At 47.7% G+C, this 14,068-nt stretch overlaps 1 protein-coding gene across 1 annotated transcript in view; it reads right to left on the reverse strand.

Moving 5' to 3' along the window:
* Positions 1–442: 442 nt before the first annotated feature.
* LOC119179704 (uncharacterized) overlaps positions 443–14,068 on the reverse strand; it is a 30,418-nt gene continuing 16,792 nt past the window's right edge. Inside the window, exons 6-11 of the mRNA XM_075868631.1 lie at positions 12,031–12,286; positions 10,417–10,580; positions 8,530–8,621; positions 4,909–5,067; positions 1,016–1,085; positions 443–934 (exon numbers count right to left, since the gene is read on the reverse strand). Coding sequence (XP_075724746.1) covers positions 837–934; positions 1,016–1,085; positions 4,909–5,067; positions 8,530–8,621; positions 10,417–10,580; positions 12,031–12,286 — 839 coding nt within the window. The 3' untranslated portion in view covers positions 443–836. The remainder of the gene's footprint in view (positions 935–1,015; positions 1,086–4,908; positions 5,068–8,529; positions 8,622–10,416; positions 10,581–12,030; positions 12,287–14,068) is intronic.

The following is a 14,068-nucleotide window of genomic DNA, read 5'->3' on the forward strand; positions in this document are numbered from 1 at the left end:
TAACAGTTATTTATCACGCGGACCCCCACGCGCGCCGTATTGATAGGTTTGCATAGGCATGCGCAGATAAGCTTTCGTGGTTTATTGCTTCTCCGCCATTGTGCGCCTTTGCAGCTAGTCGGCGACTGTGGTGTTTTGACTTCTTTCTTGTACGAGCACAAGCACGATTAGCTGGCAATATCAGAAATGCAATGATACAGCACCTCTCTAATGTGTGGCTCGCTACTTCTCAAGAGTGCTACGATAATGTTGCTGATTGCAGTGGCGATCATTGAAGACATACTGGCCCAAGAATTAAATGTTTTCAATTCGTTGTCGAAGTGCTAGGGAAAAACACGATTGATCGAATAAATACTGATTCGATTGATTGAAATTTGGTGCGTCATCTGATTTCACGGCGCCAAGGCTGAAAGACTTACAAAAAGGAATGAAACGTATGAACGACCATTTGAGCAGGATTTTATTAGAGTCCTCGCAATCTTGTCGTTTTGAAAGGCCGTGGAACTTGCGGTCGACGTACCGTCAGCATGTATCGGAGCGGGGGCGTTGCCAGAAATTTTTTTAGGGGGGGGGAGGGTGGGTTACTGTTTGATTTTATTAAGGACACCCGCTTGAAATTGTCATTTTCGCTCTGTATGCGATGGCGAAAAACATATTCGCGGGGAGAGGGGTGGGTGCCGCTCACTGGCTACGCCACTGTCTTAGAGTTCTGCAGGAGAACCTCCGTCTACCCTCGTAAACTTTAATCTTCGAGCGTCCCACTTATTTTCAAGGGTTGCATTCGTTCTAACGGTTTCAGCAAACTGAGGCGATGGGTAAGCGTCGTTCTTCTTTGTTCAAAGTTCTTGACGAGGGAAATTTCTCCAGTTGAGCTTTGAGTAATATTCTTCCCGGACGATGTACCTCGACGTGAGCCTGTTGGAGTCTGGACAACCTGTAAAGGAAGTCACGCAAAGGTGAACGAATAGGTTAGACGCCCGTTTCTCCATACTATTAGAGAACGCGAACTTCTTACCCAGCAATGCAATGGTTCGCTCTAACTCGGATCTTAATATGTCGAGCATCCTAGCGACGCCTTCTGTACCCTGCAGGGAGGAAGAAAAAGACGCCACTGTTCGTCAAAGCGAGAGGGGAACAAGTCGCTCATTTTGTTTCAATCATCACTCACTGATACGAGAAAGTATAAAACTGCAGTAGTACTTTTCGAAATTGGTCAACAGTGGTATCCGGTGGCATTTTAGTACGTTACTATAAGCTATCATTCTAGTATTACCCTAATAAAACAAGACCTTGCATTTCAGTCACTAGAAATACGCCGCAACATTGCTCTTTTATGTCTGTTTCATAGGTACATTTATAGTAACGAAATTCACTGTTTGCCACTTTATTCTCCTGCGCGCACTTCCCAGCGCATTCACAATGCCTGTAGTTTTATGCGCGTTCATGGTCACACGCAGGCATTTAACTTATCATCACTACTTCGAGCCATTGCATATTGGGACGATCTTCCGGATCATGTTGTATCCATTTGTAACCGTGAAATTTTTCGTGACAAGCTGATTTCGTTGCACTCTAGTATTGTATAACGCTGTTGCACCTTGATTTTTGTAATCATTTATATATGTATATATTTTGTCGTCTGCTTTTCTCCTTTATTGTTATTTCGTTTGTATGCTGATGCCCCCCTTACTCAATACCCTTCAGTGGGCTTGTAAGGTATTTTGAATAAATAAATAAATAACGTAGCATGTAGTCCTCTGAAGCATGGTGACAGTGAGCTTGTAGGAATGTAAATAGCGAAGTTCACATGATACTGCATGGTGCTCTACACGCGTTGGGTATTTTATTTATTCTAAATAACTTTTAGAGGATTGTGAAGGTGATTATAACGTGGTGTTGGTTGATCCGACTGCGTGCCGTTATTTCGGCTGGCAGGTGTGGAAGCCGCTTACGAGATTGCGCAATGCAGTCACTGTTCCAACGTCTTCGCTATTGTAAAAACTGGCAGCGGGTGCATGTCGGTGCATTTTCGCTGATTGTACTTGTGTGTTGGGAAGCACTAGGAGAAGTGAAGGGCGCACTTTGTGAAGCGCAATTTTTAAAAAGTGAGTGAATCAGCACGGGGTTTTGTCGTGCCGGCATTCAATGTCGACGTCACGGTTCATCATTAACGGAAGGTTCCACGAAAAAAGGGGTAAATTATTACACTACCCTCCACCGGTTCATATTATCAACATTGCGTGTTAAAAGTTCGTCGTTGCTGCTTAAAACATTATGTTTACGTTAGCAGCGCTGTAAGAATCTGATAATATTTACCAAGACGCTCAAGTTTCTTATCTGAAGCAGAGGCACAAGCGTGCATCTCACGGTAAATTGATTGATATATGGGGTTTAACGTCCCAAAACCACTATATGATTATGAGAGACGCCGTAGTGGAGGGCTCCGGAAATTTAGACCACCTGGGGTTCTTTAACGTGCACCCAAATCTGAGCACACGGGCCTACAACATTTCCGCCTCCATCGGAAATGCAGCCGCCGCAGCCGGGATTCGAACCCGCGCCCTGCGGGTCAGCAGCCGAGTACCTTACATCTCACGGTAAAGTGCAGTCGAAACACCACTTCCTGAATATATCTGCAAAACTTGATTGTGCGTTAGTGGACCGGTGGCTATACTCGCGGACAGCTTTTCTTGACAACGAAGCGAGGACTACGCAGCCAAAGTCGGCGTGGGCCACCGCTTACGAATATAGTGCCACAATTGTGTCCATATTTTCCGCGTAAAAAATCATAAACAACGTTGACTTATTTTCTACGGAGTGCTGTTTAAAAAAAAATTGCGGCATATCCACGGACTGAATGATGATCAGTGGGGCGAAGCGTTCATCCGTCCGTCCAATTGTGGGTTGATCTGTTTGTCCGTGCGTCTGTACGTCCGTCCGTCCAGTGAACACTCCAAATACCGCCAGCCCGCCTCTTTTCTTCATATATTCATCATATACAAGTACCGCCATCTAGCGGACACTCCGAGAACTAAATGAGAGGTGGCTACCTACTGCATAAATAGAGGGCGCACAACCCACGGCTTAAGGAGTTTCGCCCCCCGGTGCCAAACGGGTATGTGCCACCGATGGTTACAAACGATAACGGGACGAACGGGTGACGCCATAAAGAGCTTCGCCCCTAAAAACGCAGCACGTTGTTGGAAGATACTTATATTTGTTTCCCTTTAAGCAGTGTCATTTTGCGTTTTAGCTCGAGTGAAAACGTCGCACATTTACGTGGACCTTACAGTCAAAATGGCGTCTTCGTCTTTGGGCGCGCGCTCGTCGCCCTCTAGCTATTTTGATAACCCGCCGAGGGAGCTTGTGACGAATTTCACTCACAAACGGCTGTCAAAGCCGACAGCATATAGCATGCAGTGTTATTATTCGAACATGACCGTCATTCGAAACGAGCGCAACCGGAGTATACTTCGCGCAGGAGGACATGTGCAGGGGCTTCGCCTCTGCAGCTTCCCCTTCATTGCCAACGAAGAAAGAAGCGGAGAAACAGGGAGCTGAGCCAGTTCTTAGACCGGCTGGACGCCCTGGGTTGGGGAAGGGCGTGAGAGGAGTAAAAGATGATAGAAAAGAGATGTTACAAAGAGAAAGGCAGAAAAGACAAAATATAGGGAAAGAGAAAAACAAAGAAATAAATAGAATGAGACACTAAAATCTGTCTCTAAGGCCAACTGTCCTCGATGAAAGTTATCCGAGAGGTAGGAGTAATCAGCCAAGAGCAAAGGTTTCGCTTTGAGAAAGACCGGCGCACACTGCACGCTTGGGCCCTGCCCAGTTTTCACGACCGTGAGGCTGAAACACCCTTTCCTACATGCCTCCTTTTTTTACGTCCTCCAAATTGCTCAGCGCTCTGACAGTGTCTCGTGAGAGCGCGAATTTGATGCGGTATGCAGCGGAAGAAAACTGATGCTGCTGTAGCGCAAGTCTCGCGTTACTGTGAACCGTAGAGATTGTCGCCACCTTTAACAGGTTAGCGGTTAAAACGGCGTTCATTTCCTTTCGTTATAACTGCTTTATCACTTGGTTTACTTCAATTACCGGTACACGCATACAACCTGTCTCGCCTGACTGACCTTTGTTTCTTTTGATGCATTGTCTACGTTCCCTGGATCCTGTTTGGGTCGAACTCGTAGCGTCGCCTATATAGGAAAGAGCGAACTGCGCCGTGGCCTTCGCCGGATAATCTCGGAGGCCATAACTATGCGCGTGTGAGAGAGAAAGAAAGATAGAGAGAGAAGTCAAGCCAAAAGCAGGGTGGCAGTGTTCGTTAAGTCGCTGAGTAACGTGATGATTAACACGGCCGTCGTACTTGCAAGAATAAAACCCAACACTATCTTTCTGCCCGCCTTTTCACCGTCCATGTGATTCTTGGCGTTACCGCGTGAATTACCACCAACCATATCTTGTCAAAATGGTTGATTGGGCGAGTCGGCGATTCATGATAGTTTGAAACTGAGAGCGTGATACGCAGACAGGATAGGTAAGGCTTGTCCTGTCTATCCTGTCCCTGTCTGGTCCTTGTCTATCCTGTCCGCGTCAAGGTATCGCGCTCCTATTACAAAGAATTACCAACCATAGGCGTGCTAAGGGCCTCTTCTTCAGGTGGAGGCGTAATTACATCGCAGCGACCACCTGTATATTTAGTCGATGTATGAGACAGATGTGCGCCACCCCCTCCTCCACCCCTCTTAAGTGAATAGCGGGGAGGGGGGTGAGCGCCCCGCGGTCCTTCTACGAGTGCGCACGCTTATGCTACCATCTCCCTGTCCGTAAAGAGTGAAAATTACTACAGTTGTTGCCGCCTGAAAAAAAGAAAAGAAATGGTGACGGCAAAGAAGTGATGCTGACGTTGTACGAGAGTGCCCAGAGGGCGGGCCTTCCCACGAAGACGGCTCGTGCGCCCAGGCTGAGGGCCTTGACGGCGTCGGCACCGCTGCGCACTCCGCCGTCCACGTAGACCTCAATGCGACCTCGGACGGCAGCCACGATCTCGGGCAGGGCCTCGATCTGCGAGGGCAAGAGTCAACGACGAGAAATGAGTGCAGTTAATTCTGTCACGTACGTCACTGTGGAGATGCAATAGAATACATCTGGGAAAAATTGACTTTATTTATTTATTTATTTATTCGAGTACCTACAGCGCCCAGTTTGGGCATTACAGTAGGGGGGAGGAGACATAAAACTTGAAATTGATACAGGGTATGAATACCGGTAACAAAACAAGTAAGCATGCTCAGCTTATACAGTGTGTACACATTCTCGGGAACATGAGGCAATCAAGGAAAAGTAAAACACAAACAGAAATGCAGACAGAAATTGGCATCTTTCATTTCAACAAAAATTGTGACAGAGTATTTTGAAATGAGGGTGGCGGGGTGGATACAATATATTCTGGTAGGTTGTTCCATTCGTGTGTGGTTTTCGGGAAAAAGGAGTTTTTGTAAGTATTTATGCGACATCGGTATTCGCGAACTTTGCGGGAGTGATCTAGGCGAGAGGATACATAAGCGGGATCTTTAATCCAGACTTCCAGGCGTACTATACCACTAAGAACCTTTGGAGCGACAATCATCGCCTTTTAACGCGCGGAAAACGCGGTTGGCGCCGCCACCTTGAATTTACAACACCAATCACCGTGACGTCACAGATTTCGACGTTGTCGTCTAGGACCCACGTCGTTCCTAATCGCTAATGATGATTGTCCTGTGCGGGGGCCAGAGACGTCACACAAAAGTCGGCAAACATGTGGAGCTCAGTATCTCAATCATGACGCATACTTTGCCCTTAGGGCTCACCTCCATGGACCCGCACTCTCCAAAACTTTCCTTAAGCGGGTTAGCACGGACGGACACAGAATAACAGACGTATAACTCCGAGACTCGCTCAGATTATGACTCAGGGCTCGATACGATCCTGAGCGAGTCTGTGTGAGCCAACTCGTGAGTTTGGTAGCGTAAAGTTTGCTTTTACAACCATGGTGTCAATGTTTCTTAACACCGACATGTCGCGTAATCCGTTCTCCACTTGTTGCCCTTCGATCTCATTCATTTGATTACGGGTTATCAGTGGTTCCGATCTGGTGCGAACAGCTTTAGTCCTTTCAGGGTCAATGCCGTACATGTACGTTTCTCGCGAATGCCTTCAAGATGGTTAATGACGTACATGTACGTCTTCACTCGTACGTTTAACAATCGCACTTTTTCCGGTCATTTTTTTACAGCGAAAGCTCTATACAGCTAGGCAAAACCGTAGACTATTCGCCACGAGAAACGCTAAACGGCTCCATTGGCTGCTTTATCAGCTACGTCATTCTCTGCGTCACACCAAGGCGCGTGTGATTGTGAGCGCCGTCAGCGACAACTCGCGTTCGGCGAACTCTACTGTATACGTTCTTTTGACGTTATCACTACGTTGTTAGTACGTTCTGTGAACTCTATTAATAACTCCCCTCTGGCATTTCTAGAGCCGATGCCATATTCCCTAACTGCATGGTCTCCGGCCTGTTTCTTGTCTACTTTGGTATAAAAGTCGCCCATAGGTATAGTATACTATGTTTTTACTTTATTAATCGCTGAATATACGTCTTCATATAGAAGCGTTTAACCAAATGATCATAATAGCTCGATCTAGGCATGTAGGCCTGTACCACCTTCATCTTGTAACGTTTTCTAAACTTAATTATGATACTTGCCACCCTTTAACTGATGCTATAGTATTCCTTTATGTTGCCAGTGATATTCTGTGCATAAGAAACCCAACCCCTATTTTTTTTCTGTCAGCTAATCCATGGTACCATATATTGGTCGAAAAAAAAAAGGGGGGGGGGGGCTCACTCAGACTCACTTAGGAAATATGTATTGTCCTTGCGACTCGCTCAGACTCAGACTCGCCAAAGTTTGTCTCAAGCATAATCACTAGTGAGGCCCATATTTAAAAACAACCCTATCCTTAACTTATTACTTGAGTAACCGATCGGGGCCTAACGCATTTTTCAGACCAGTCTTGCACATACGGGAGTGAGTTTGTTGACCCATTTCCTTTCACACCGAGTTTAGAGACATTTCGTTGGGGCAATGTCGCCAAAGTGTGAACAATGCCTTCGAAATGCAAGACGTCACATCTCGGCGCGAAATTCAAAAATGAGACATTGATTTCCGTTTTCTTCTCTATTGTTCAAAGTGTTCTGGCGAAATTAACCACGTTAGAGTTTCAGAGTAGGATGTATTAATCTGAACCGATTCGCGCACGAACAAGGGCCTTTTGCTTTTTGATTCCTGTCACTCTAAACTTGTGAAGAGGGGTACGGCGGTGTCATGCTTTAGGTCTTTTTAACGAAGTCATGCCACCACAATGTGTCAAAGATGGTTTCTCCTTACAACAAGCAAGTCATCCCCGAAATGCTGGTTTCCAGCAGACGCTGCTTCGGGCTGTAGCAGAATGACTATTGCGCGTCATATGTCACCGTATTACGGCCGCCGACGGAAATGCGAGGGCAAATGACAGAAATGATTGGGAGAAGAGTGAAAGGCGGAAGTTTGAAGTGCTGCCGTACGTACACAAGGTGTCGCATGACATTAAAAAGGTGGCGCAACGATACAAAGTGGACATGGTTTTTTTCAGCGTCTTGCGAGCTACCGCGTTTGTGTGCCGTGTCCAACGCGAGCAAAGTAAACAATGTAAGATTCCATGTTAAGCACAGACGTGCGTATGTACCCTGTACAAAACGGGAGTGGTCTACGAATTCCCCCGACCTGTGGAATGGTTTACGTGGCACAGACTGCAAGTTGTATCAACAAGCGTTTGATGGAGCATGCTAATACATTAGGAGACGCAAGTGGGAAGCACCGATTGGCTTGTTGTGGCGCATGCGCGCGGGGAGGCAAGCTCATCGTCAGTAGCACCAAGGTGATAGGGCGAGCCGGAAGCTATAGAGCGAGAAAAATCTTGGAGTCATCTTGGATAGCTAGACAAGGGCCTGATGAGTGCGTCAGCGACACACCCGTGTATCTTTGCAGGAAAGAGCGGCATTTCCTTTTTAGTAAATAAGAGTACTGGGCGGTCTCGCCTCTTGTCACGTGGGCATGACTGTCATTGATAACGCGCTTATAGAGGTTCTTTCATTAGGGTGGTGTATGTTTCAATACACCTGGTGTCACGTCTGCGATCGTCCTGTCCTCTTCGTTTATGGTGTCTCGTCTTTAGCGCTGTTATATATTTTATTCAGTTAAACCTATTCGTCGTTTCCTTTTAGTGACCTTTAAAGAGCTTTTATGCCGGCCCCATTACAACACATTCTCGGCAAACTGGATTTTCGATAAAAGAGAGAGAGAGAGAGAGAGAGAGAGAAAGCTGCACCTCTTCTATAAAGAGACGTTTCACTCCAGTCTTATGACCGTTTGCAATAAGAGAGGGCTCATTTCGTCTCAACTGTGCTATTACGTGTAAGCTTTGTAACAAGCTCTTACTCACCGTTGCTGGTGCTCCGTCCAGCTGGCGACCTCCGTGATTGGACACCACTACAGCTGCTGCGCCGTACGTTTGTGCGTACATTGCTGCTTCGGCTGCGCACACATACAAGATGTTTGACGAAATACGAAACGCTACAGGAACTTGAAGGTATCTTGGAGGGTGAAATGAGCTACTCAGACATGCAACATCATTATATTTGCTGTATAAATTTCTTCTGATATCTTTATCATGATGCATATGTGTATTGTGTTCTTTTTTCCTTACATGCGTATTGGTGATACGCAGTACTAACAACGTATCACCTTCTTGCGCGCCTGAGACCTTTGTTATGTGTACTATGGAAGGTTTAACCACTCGAAACCGAGCCCCGCGCAACTGGTTGCGAGTCCTTCAGGCTGAGTAAGCTTCACCCAGGGGCGCCGCGTCACAGCCCCGAAGCCCGCCTGTACCCATTGGAAACCGGTGGGTGGCCGGACGGCACTGGGTACTCGGATTTTAACTGGGTACTCGGATTTTAACCACTCGGATGCCGTGTGCTGAGAAAATGGGAACTCAGTGCGAAGCATTATTTGAGGGGGAAAATTGCACCATTTCCTACTAAAGGGAACCATGAGTAAGTATTATTCGAAGCAGCACAATGGTAGACTGGCCCGTATTCACAAACCAACCTCGGCCTTACCTCACGTTTTCTTCAACTTCCTGTACTCTCTACATGCGTAATAGAGACACAAAAATGGTAACAGGGCGAAAGGTAAGGACAAGACTGGTTCAAGTAGACTGGTCCAATTTGCTTATCATGTACAATGAAGGTTTAAAACCAACAGGGAAAACTCGAGGAAAGTATGAGGTTGGTTTGTGAATACGGGTCTTTAGGTTCCGTTAGTCACGGACACCGTACCCGAAGTTAACGCGTCCTTGCAAGTGGTGCACATCATGGATCCCCTGTAGTTTTTTTGTTGCTTTTACTCGTCCCCAACTCTGATTGGGGCACGCCACGCGTCGCGGGTGCACGTGGGTTCATCGCGCATCGGCAAAATTTTGTTCACTGACGCCATCACGTGATTTCCGAGAGAGTGTAAGGGGGAGGAACCACGCTGTCTTACACAGCCACTTAGGGCCCGGGCGCGCTAGCGCGTGCCAGCGCGTTCTGACCGGGGTACAACGCGTTGGATCATCGCGAGTCTGCAAAATCTCGTTCCCCGATGCCATCACATTATCTCCGAGAGAGTGTGAGGGGGGAAAAGGCGCAGCGTCTTACCCAGCCCCTTACACAGGCTGGAACGCGCTAGCACGTAAGCCCATTCTGGCAGTGCTTGGGCCAGCTGTGGCGCGTGCGCAGTATGGGTGCTTACTCTAACTGGATTGAGCTTCACCATAAGCTGCTTCACATATAAAGGCTGTCTTCCAATTCTTAGACAGCACGTAGACAGTCTACGCAGATGGCTTGGAAGACAGCACCGAGCCCATGCTGTCCGACAATCGGAACACTTCTGGACGGCTTTTACGCAACGATGCGCCACCTCGAGTCGAAAAGAAAAAGCTAAAATAAACAAACGTAACAGTTGTATTTTCTGGCTTATTTCGCGTTGAAATCAAAAACAAATAAACGTTACTCACATTGAGCGTCTGGAAAAGCGTCTGCTTGTGTGCAGACGGCCGTTCCGGCGAGATTTGATCTATCTGAGCGATTCGCTGAGTCGCCATCTTGTTCAGACAGCAAACGCAACCTGCATCGTATTTGTCTAAGATGCGGTCTTCTCGGAGCTGTCTACTTTGCCGGCTACGTGAGAATCGGAAGGGGATTTAAGATGGCCGCCATCCATTTAGCTGTCTATTTAGCCGTCTGCAGGTGAGTATTGTAACACAGCCAAAGAATGGTCGACGTACGCGTAACGATGCCCTTTATGACGATGGGGAGGCCGGAGATTCTTTTGAGCCAGGGCACGTCCGCCCACGTGACCGAAGGGCTGAACAGCTTGTTCGTGTACTCGGTGAGCCCCGAGCCTGACATGGACGAGAGGTACGAGAGGGAGCCTTCCAGATTGGCCAGTCTGAAAGCAGGAGAGGGCACACACGTGAATATTCCTGCGAATGCACTCGCAGGATGTTTTCGTCGCTAACAGACTTTGAAGAAATTGCTGGTGATGTGTTACTAAAATACAGTTCCTGAACAAGAGTGCCGTGACAAGAGTACATTATTTGCACAAAAAATCCAAATAAATACCACACTGTCTATTGAAGATTCGCTTATTTTTGTTGTGAAGACCTAGGGGTTTTGGATAGCATTGTCTAATGCCGTCATGGCAGTGTCACAGTCTGTCGTAAACGGATATGCTCTGACGGGGTCAGCATGGCTATTAGGCCGTGCATGTCCCTGACACACCACGTCAAAGCCCCAAACTGCCGCAAGGTGTCTGTCAGAAGAGCAAAAAACTGGCTGCTCGCGCGCTCTACTCAGACGTTGACGCACAAGTACATCGGCCAATAGGGACGCTTTATAAGTCATCGCCCAAGAGAGCATGCATTGTGACTCAAAAATGTCACAGGTCTGCATTTGCTGCATCACAGCAAAGGGTGCTCTTGTGAACCTTTCCTGAACAGCACGTCTATGTTACGAAGAACCAAAGGCAAGGTGGGAGGTGAACTAGCTCAGGCGATGCATGTTACGTGAGTTGGAGACCAACGTATCAGCATCCCGTCTTCTCTTTCTGCTTGAAAATAAGTTTGCCTTCCTAGCTGATAAGTTGTGATAACAGGCCTTACTGTATTTTTGTTGTTGTTTTTTTGGCGTATACGCATGCGTGAAGGTTTCGCAAACTAAGCATTAGTTTAGAAGGATTCGTTTGCGAGTGTGTGCTCGTCCGTGCCCCTTGCCTGTGGATGTTCTTGGCTTGCGCCGATGAATTCTTTTCCAGCTATGAACGAAGTCGCCTGACAGCAAGCCTTATTGAACTGTGGATGCCCCTCGAAGCTTGATCAATGTGAAGTGTTCAAAAATCAGCCGTCACAAATAGCGCGAGAAATTTTAAGAGTGCAATTTTATAGGAAGGGCTGGAATCCCATGTATTAGCGCCCCTTCCTTGGGTTTATCTTAATACGAAATGTCCTTCCCTGATCAGGCGAACCCGCTATATGACACTTTGGTCTGCGGCGCTGTGATGGTGCTCTGTTACTTTGGCGTTACTCCCGGGTGTTATTTCTACGCTTGCGCAATACTTTCTAACTGATAATAATCAGTTGGAAGTAAGTGCTGTGTCCTTGTGCGTTGACCGTCTCGCCTTCCCCAACATATGCTGGACCAGTTCAAGTGCGCGGCGTTTATGCTCTGCTTCTTCAAATAGGGAACACACGTGGCAAGTTCGTAAAAAAAAATCACTTAGTGCGTGACGTCTGTTAGCAAAAAGATGTTTCTCGCGGACTGCCATAGCTTCAAGTGGCACTGGCGAACACACGCACGATTAGACGGACCAAGAGAAGGCACTAGAGGAGCGGCGTCTTTACTTGAGTCCCGCTGGCAGGCTGAAATTGTTCTTGACGTCGGCCACCCTGAGTCCGAACACGGGCGCGTCGACGGTGAGCACCAGGGCCGAGTATCCCGCCCGGACGGCTCGCCTGACCAGCGACTCGGTGAGTGAGCGGTTCTGGTAGACGTACAGCTGGTACCACAGCAGGCAGTTGGGCGCGCTCCGGCGCACCTCTTCCATCGCTATGGTGCTCAGGGTACTCAGGATCATCACGGTGCCTGCTGCCTCGGCCGCTGTAGAAATATCGGAAAGAAATGGAAGTTTTTAAGTTATTGTTTTTTCTTTGTTAGACCCAATATTGTTTAGAGAGATAGAGAGATGATTTATCAGGATGCAGCATGGTCGGCCTTAGCTAGTTCACTGTGACCTGCTACTCGCCCCGCTGCGGTGGTCTAGTGGCTAAGGTACTCGGCTGCTGACCCGCAGGTCGCGGGATCGAATCCCGGCTTCGGCGGCTGTATTTCCGATGGAGGTGAAAAGGCTGTAGGCCCGTGTGCTCAGATTTGGGGGCACGTTAAAGAACCCCAGGTGGTCGAAATTTCCGGAGCCCTCCACTACGGCGTCTCTCATAATCATATGGTGGTTTTGGGACGTTAAACCCCACATATCAATCAATGATGTGACCTGCTACTCGGCACCGGGGAAGAGGGACAGAGTGGAAAAAACGATGAAGTGTGACGATGAAAACAGAAACAAGTTATGCGTATATACGATAGGGAGTTTTAGAATAGCGCGCAGCAAGCCCTTGCGGTGTGGTCGCTGCCTCTGTGCATGCGTTGTAACGGCGCTTGTGGTCCGCCCTCAGAAAATCTGAAATAGCGTGCGGCCCGTAAAGCCTGCAAAGCGCTGGTGTCGAGGCTGTGGTGTAGCTGCTGTGCATTTGGGGTTGCGGGCAGGGGGATGGGGGGGGGGCTAAAGTCCCTAGGTTTTTCCCCAGGGGTGTCAAACGCTATTATAAAGCTCATATGGCGCCCGCAACGCCTGCTGATGCTATTCTAAAGCTTTCTATTAACGGCGTAGTACTGTGGCCTCGCAAGAGTCTATCTTCCAGCCCTGTACCTTGTCTCAAATCTATCAGGGCCTTATAGCAGTTTTTGATCTTGTCTGATCACACATTGCTGAAGAAATGCCACTTTCACTAAGCGTTGCCACAGTTATTTCTTATGCCAGCGTTGAAGCGAGCGTTTTTCATTGCGACACGTAAAGTAGGCAATCACAAAATTAAGTCACAGCTTCGCCGCAAAGGCGAAGCAATGAACGCGATAGCAGCAGATTGGAAGGTCACGCACTGAATAGCAAGCAAATCGCGACATTCCCTGCATTTCTCACACACAAATGACCCACAAAACGCACTTACAGGTACATTCTTTATTGTGAGGCAAGGAGAAGAAACCGTCGGCCTGCACCAAATTGTTAGTCTTAGCGGAGCAGAAACGCCCTTTTTAACGCGATAGAGTTGAAGAGCTCGATTCGTTAAAATTCCGGCGTCGTTGGTTGCGAGAGCAAAATCAGCATTTTGTCGGTGACTGACTCGCAACTGATTCAATCTGCGCTCGTCCATCTCCATTCGTTCTTTATTTGTAACTTGCTTGCTGTGCCGTTTGCTAGAAGATAAATCCGTACCAATTTTCCCAGCTTTCAAGGCTTAATGTAGTATACTGTGTTGCAAGATTTATTTTGCCTGTTGGCGTCACGTGCTACGTCACGCCAATGCGCAAAAAAGACTGTTCCACGCTCGCCAAAATGGCAAAAGGTGGCGCTGACTGACGCTGAAACGTGTAAATGATGCACATATATACACTATAAAGTGGACAGGGACATGACCACCACCGTAGCTCAGTGGTCGAGCATCGAGCGCGTTATTCGAAGGTCGTCTGCAGGTTCGAATCCTGCGTGTGCCAAGGTATGTTTTCGTCCACTTGTTTCTAATTTACATTATTTCGATATTGGCGAAAATGCTGTAGGCCTGTGTGCTCAGATTTGGGTGCATGTTTAAGAACCCAAGGCGGTTGAAA

The sequence above is a fragment of the Rhipicephalus microplus genome, chromosome 7, assembly GCF_043290135.1.
Source record: "Rhipicephalus microplus isolate Deutch F79 chromosome 7, USDA_Rmic, whole genome shotgun sequence".
Lineage (NCBI taxonomy): Eukaryota > Metazoa > Arthropoda > Arachnida > Ixodida > Ixodidae > Rhipicephalus > Rhipicephalus microplus.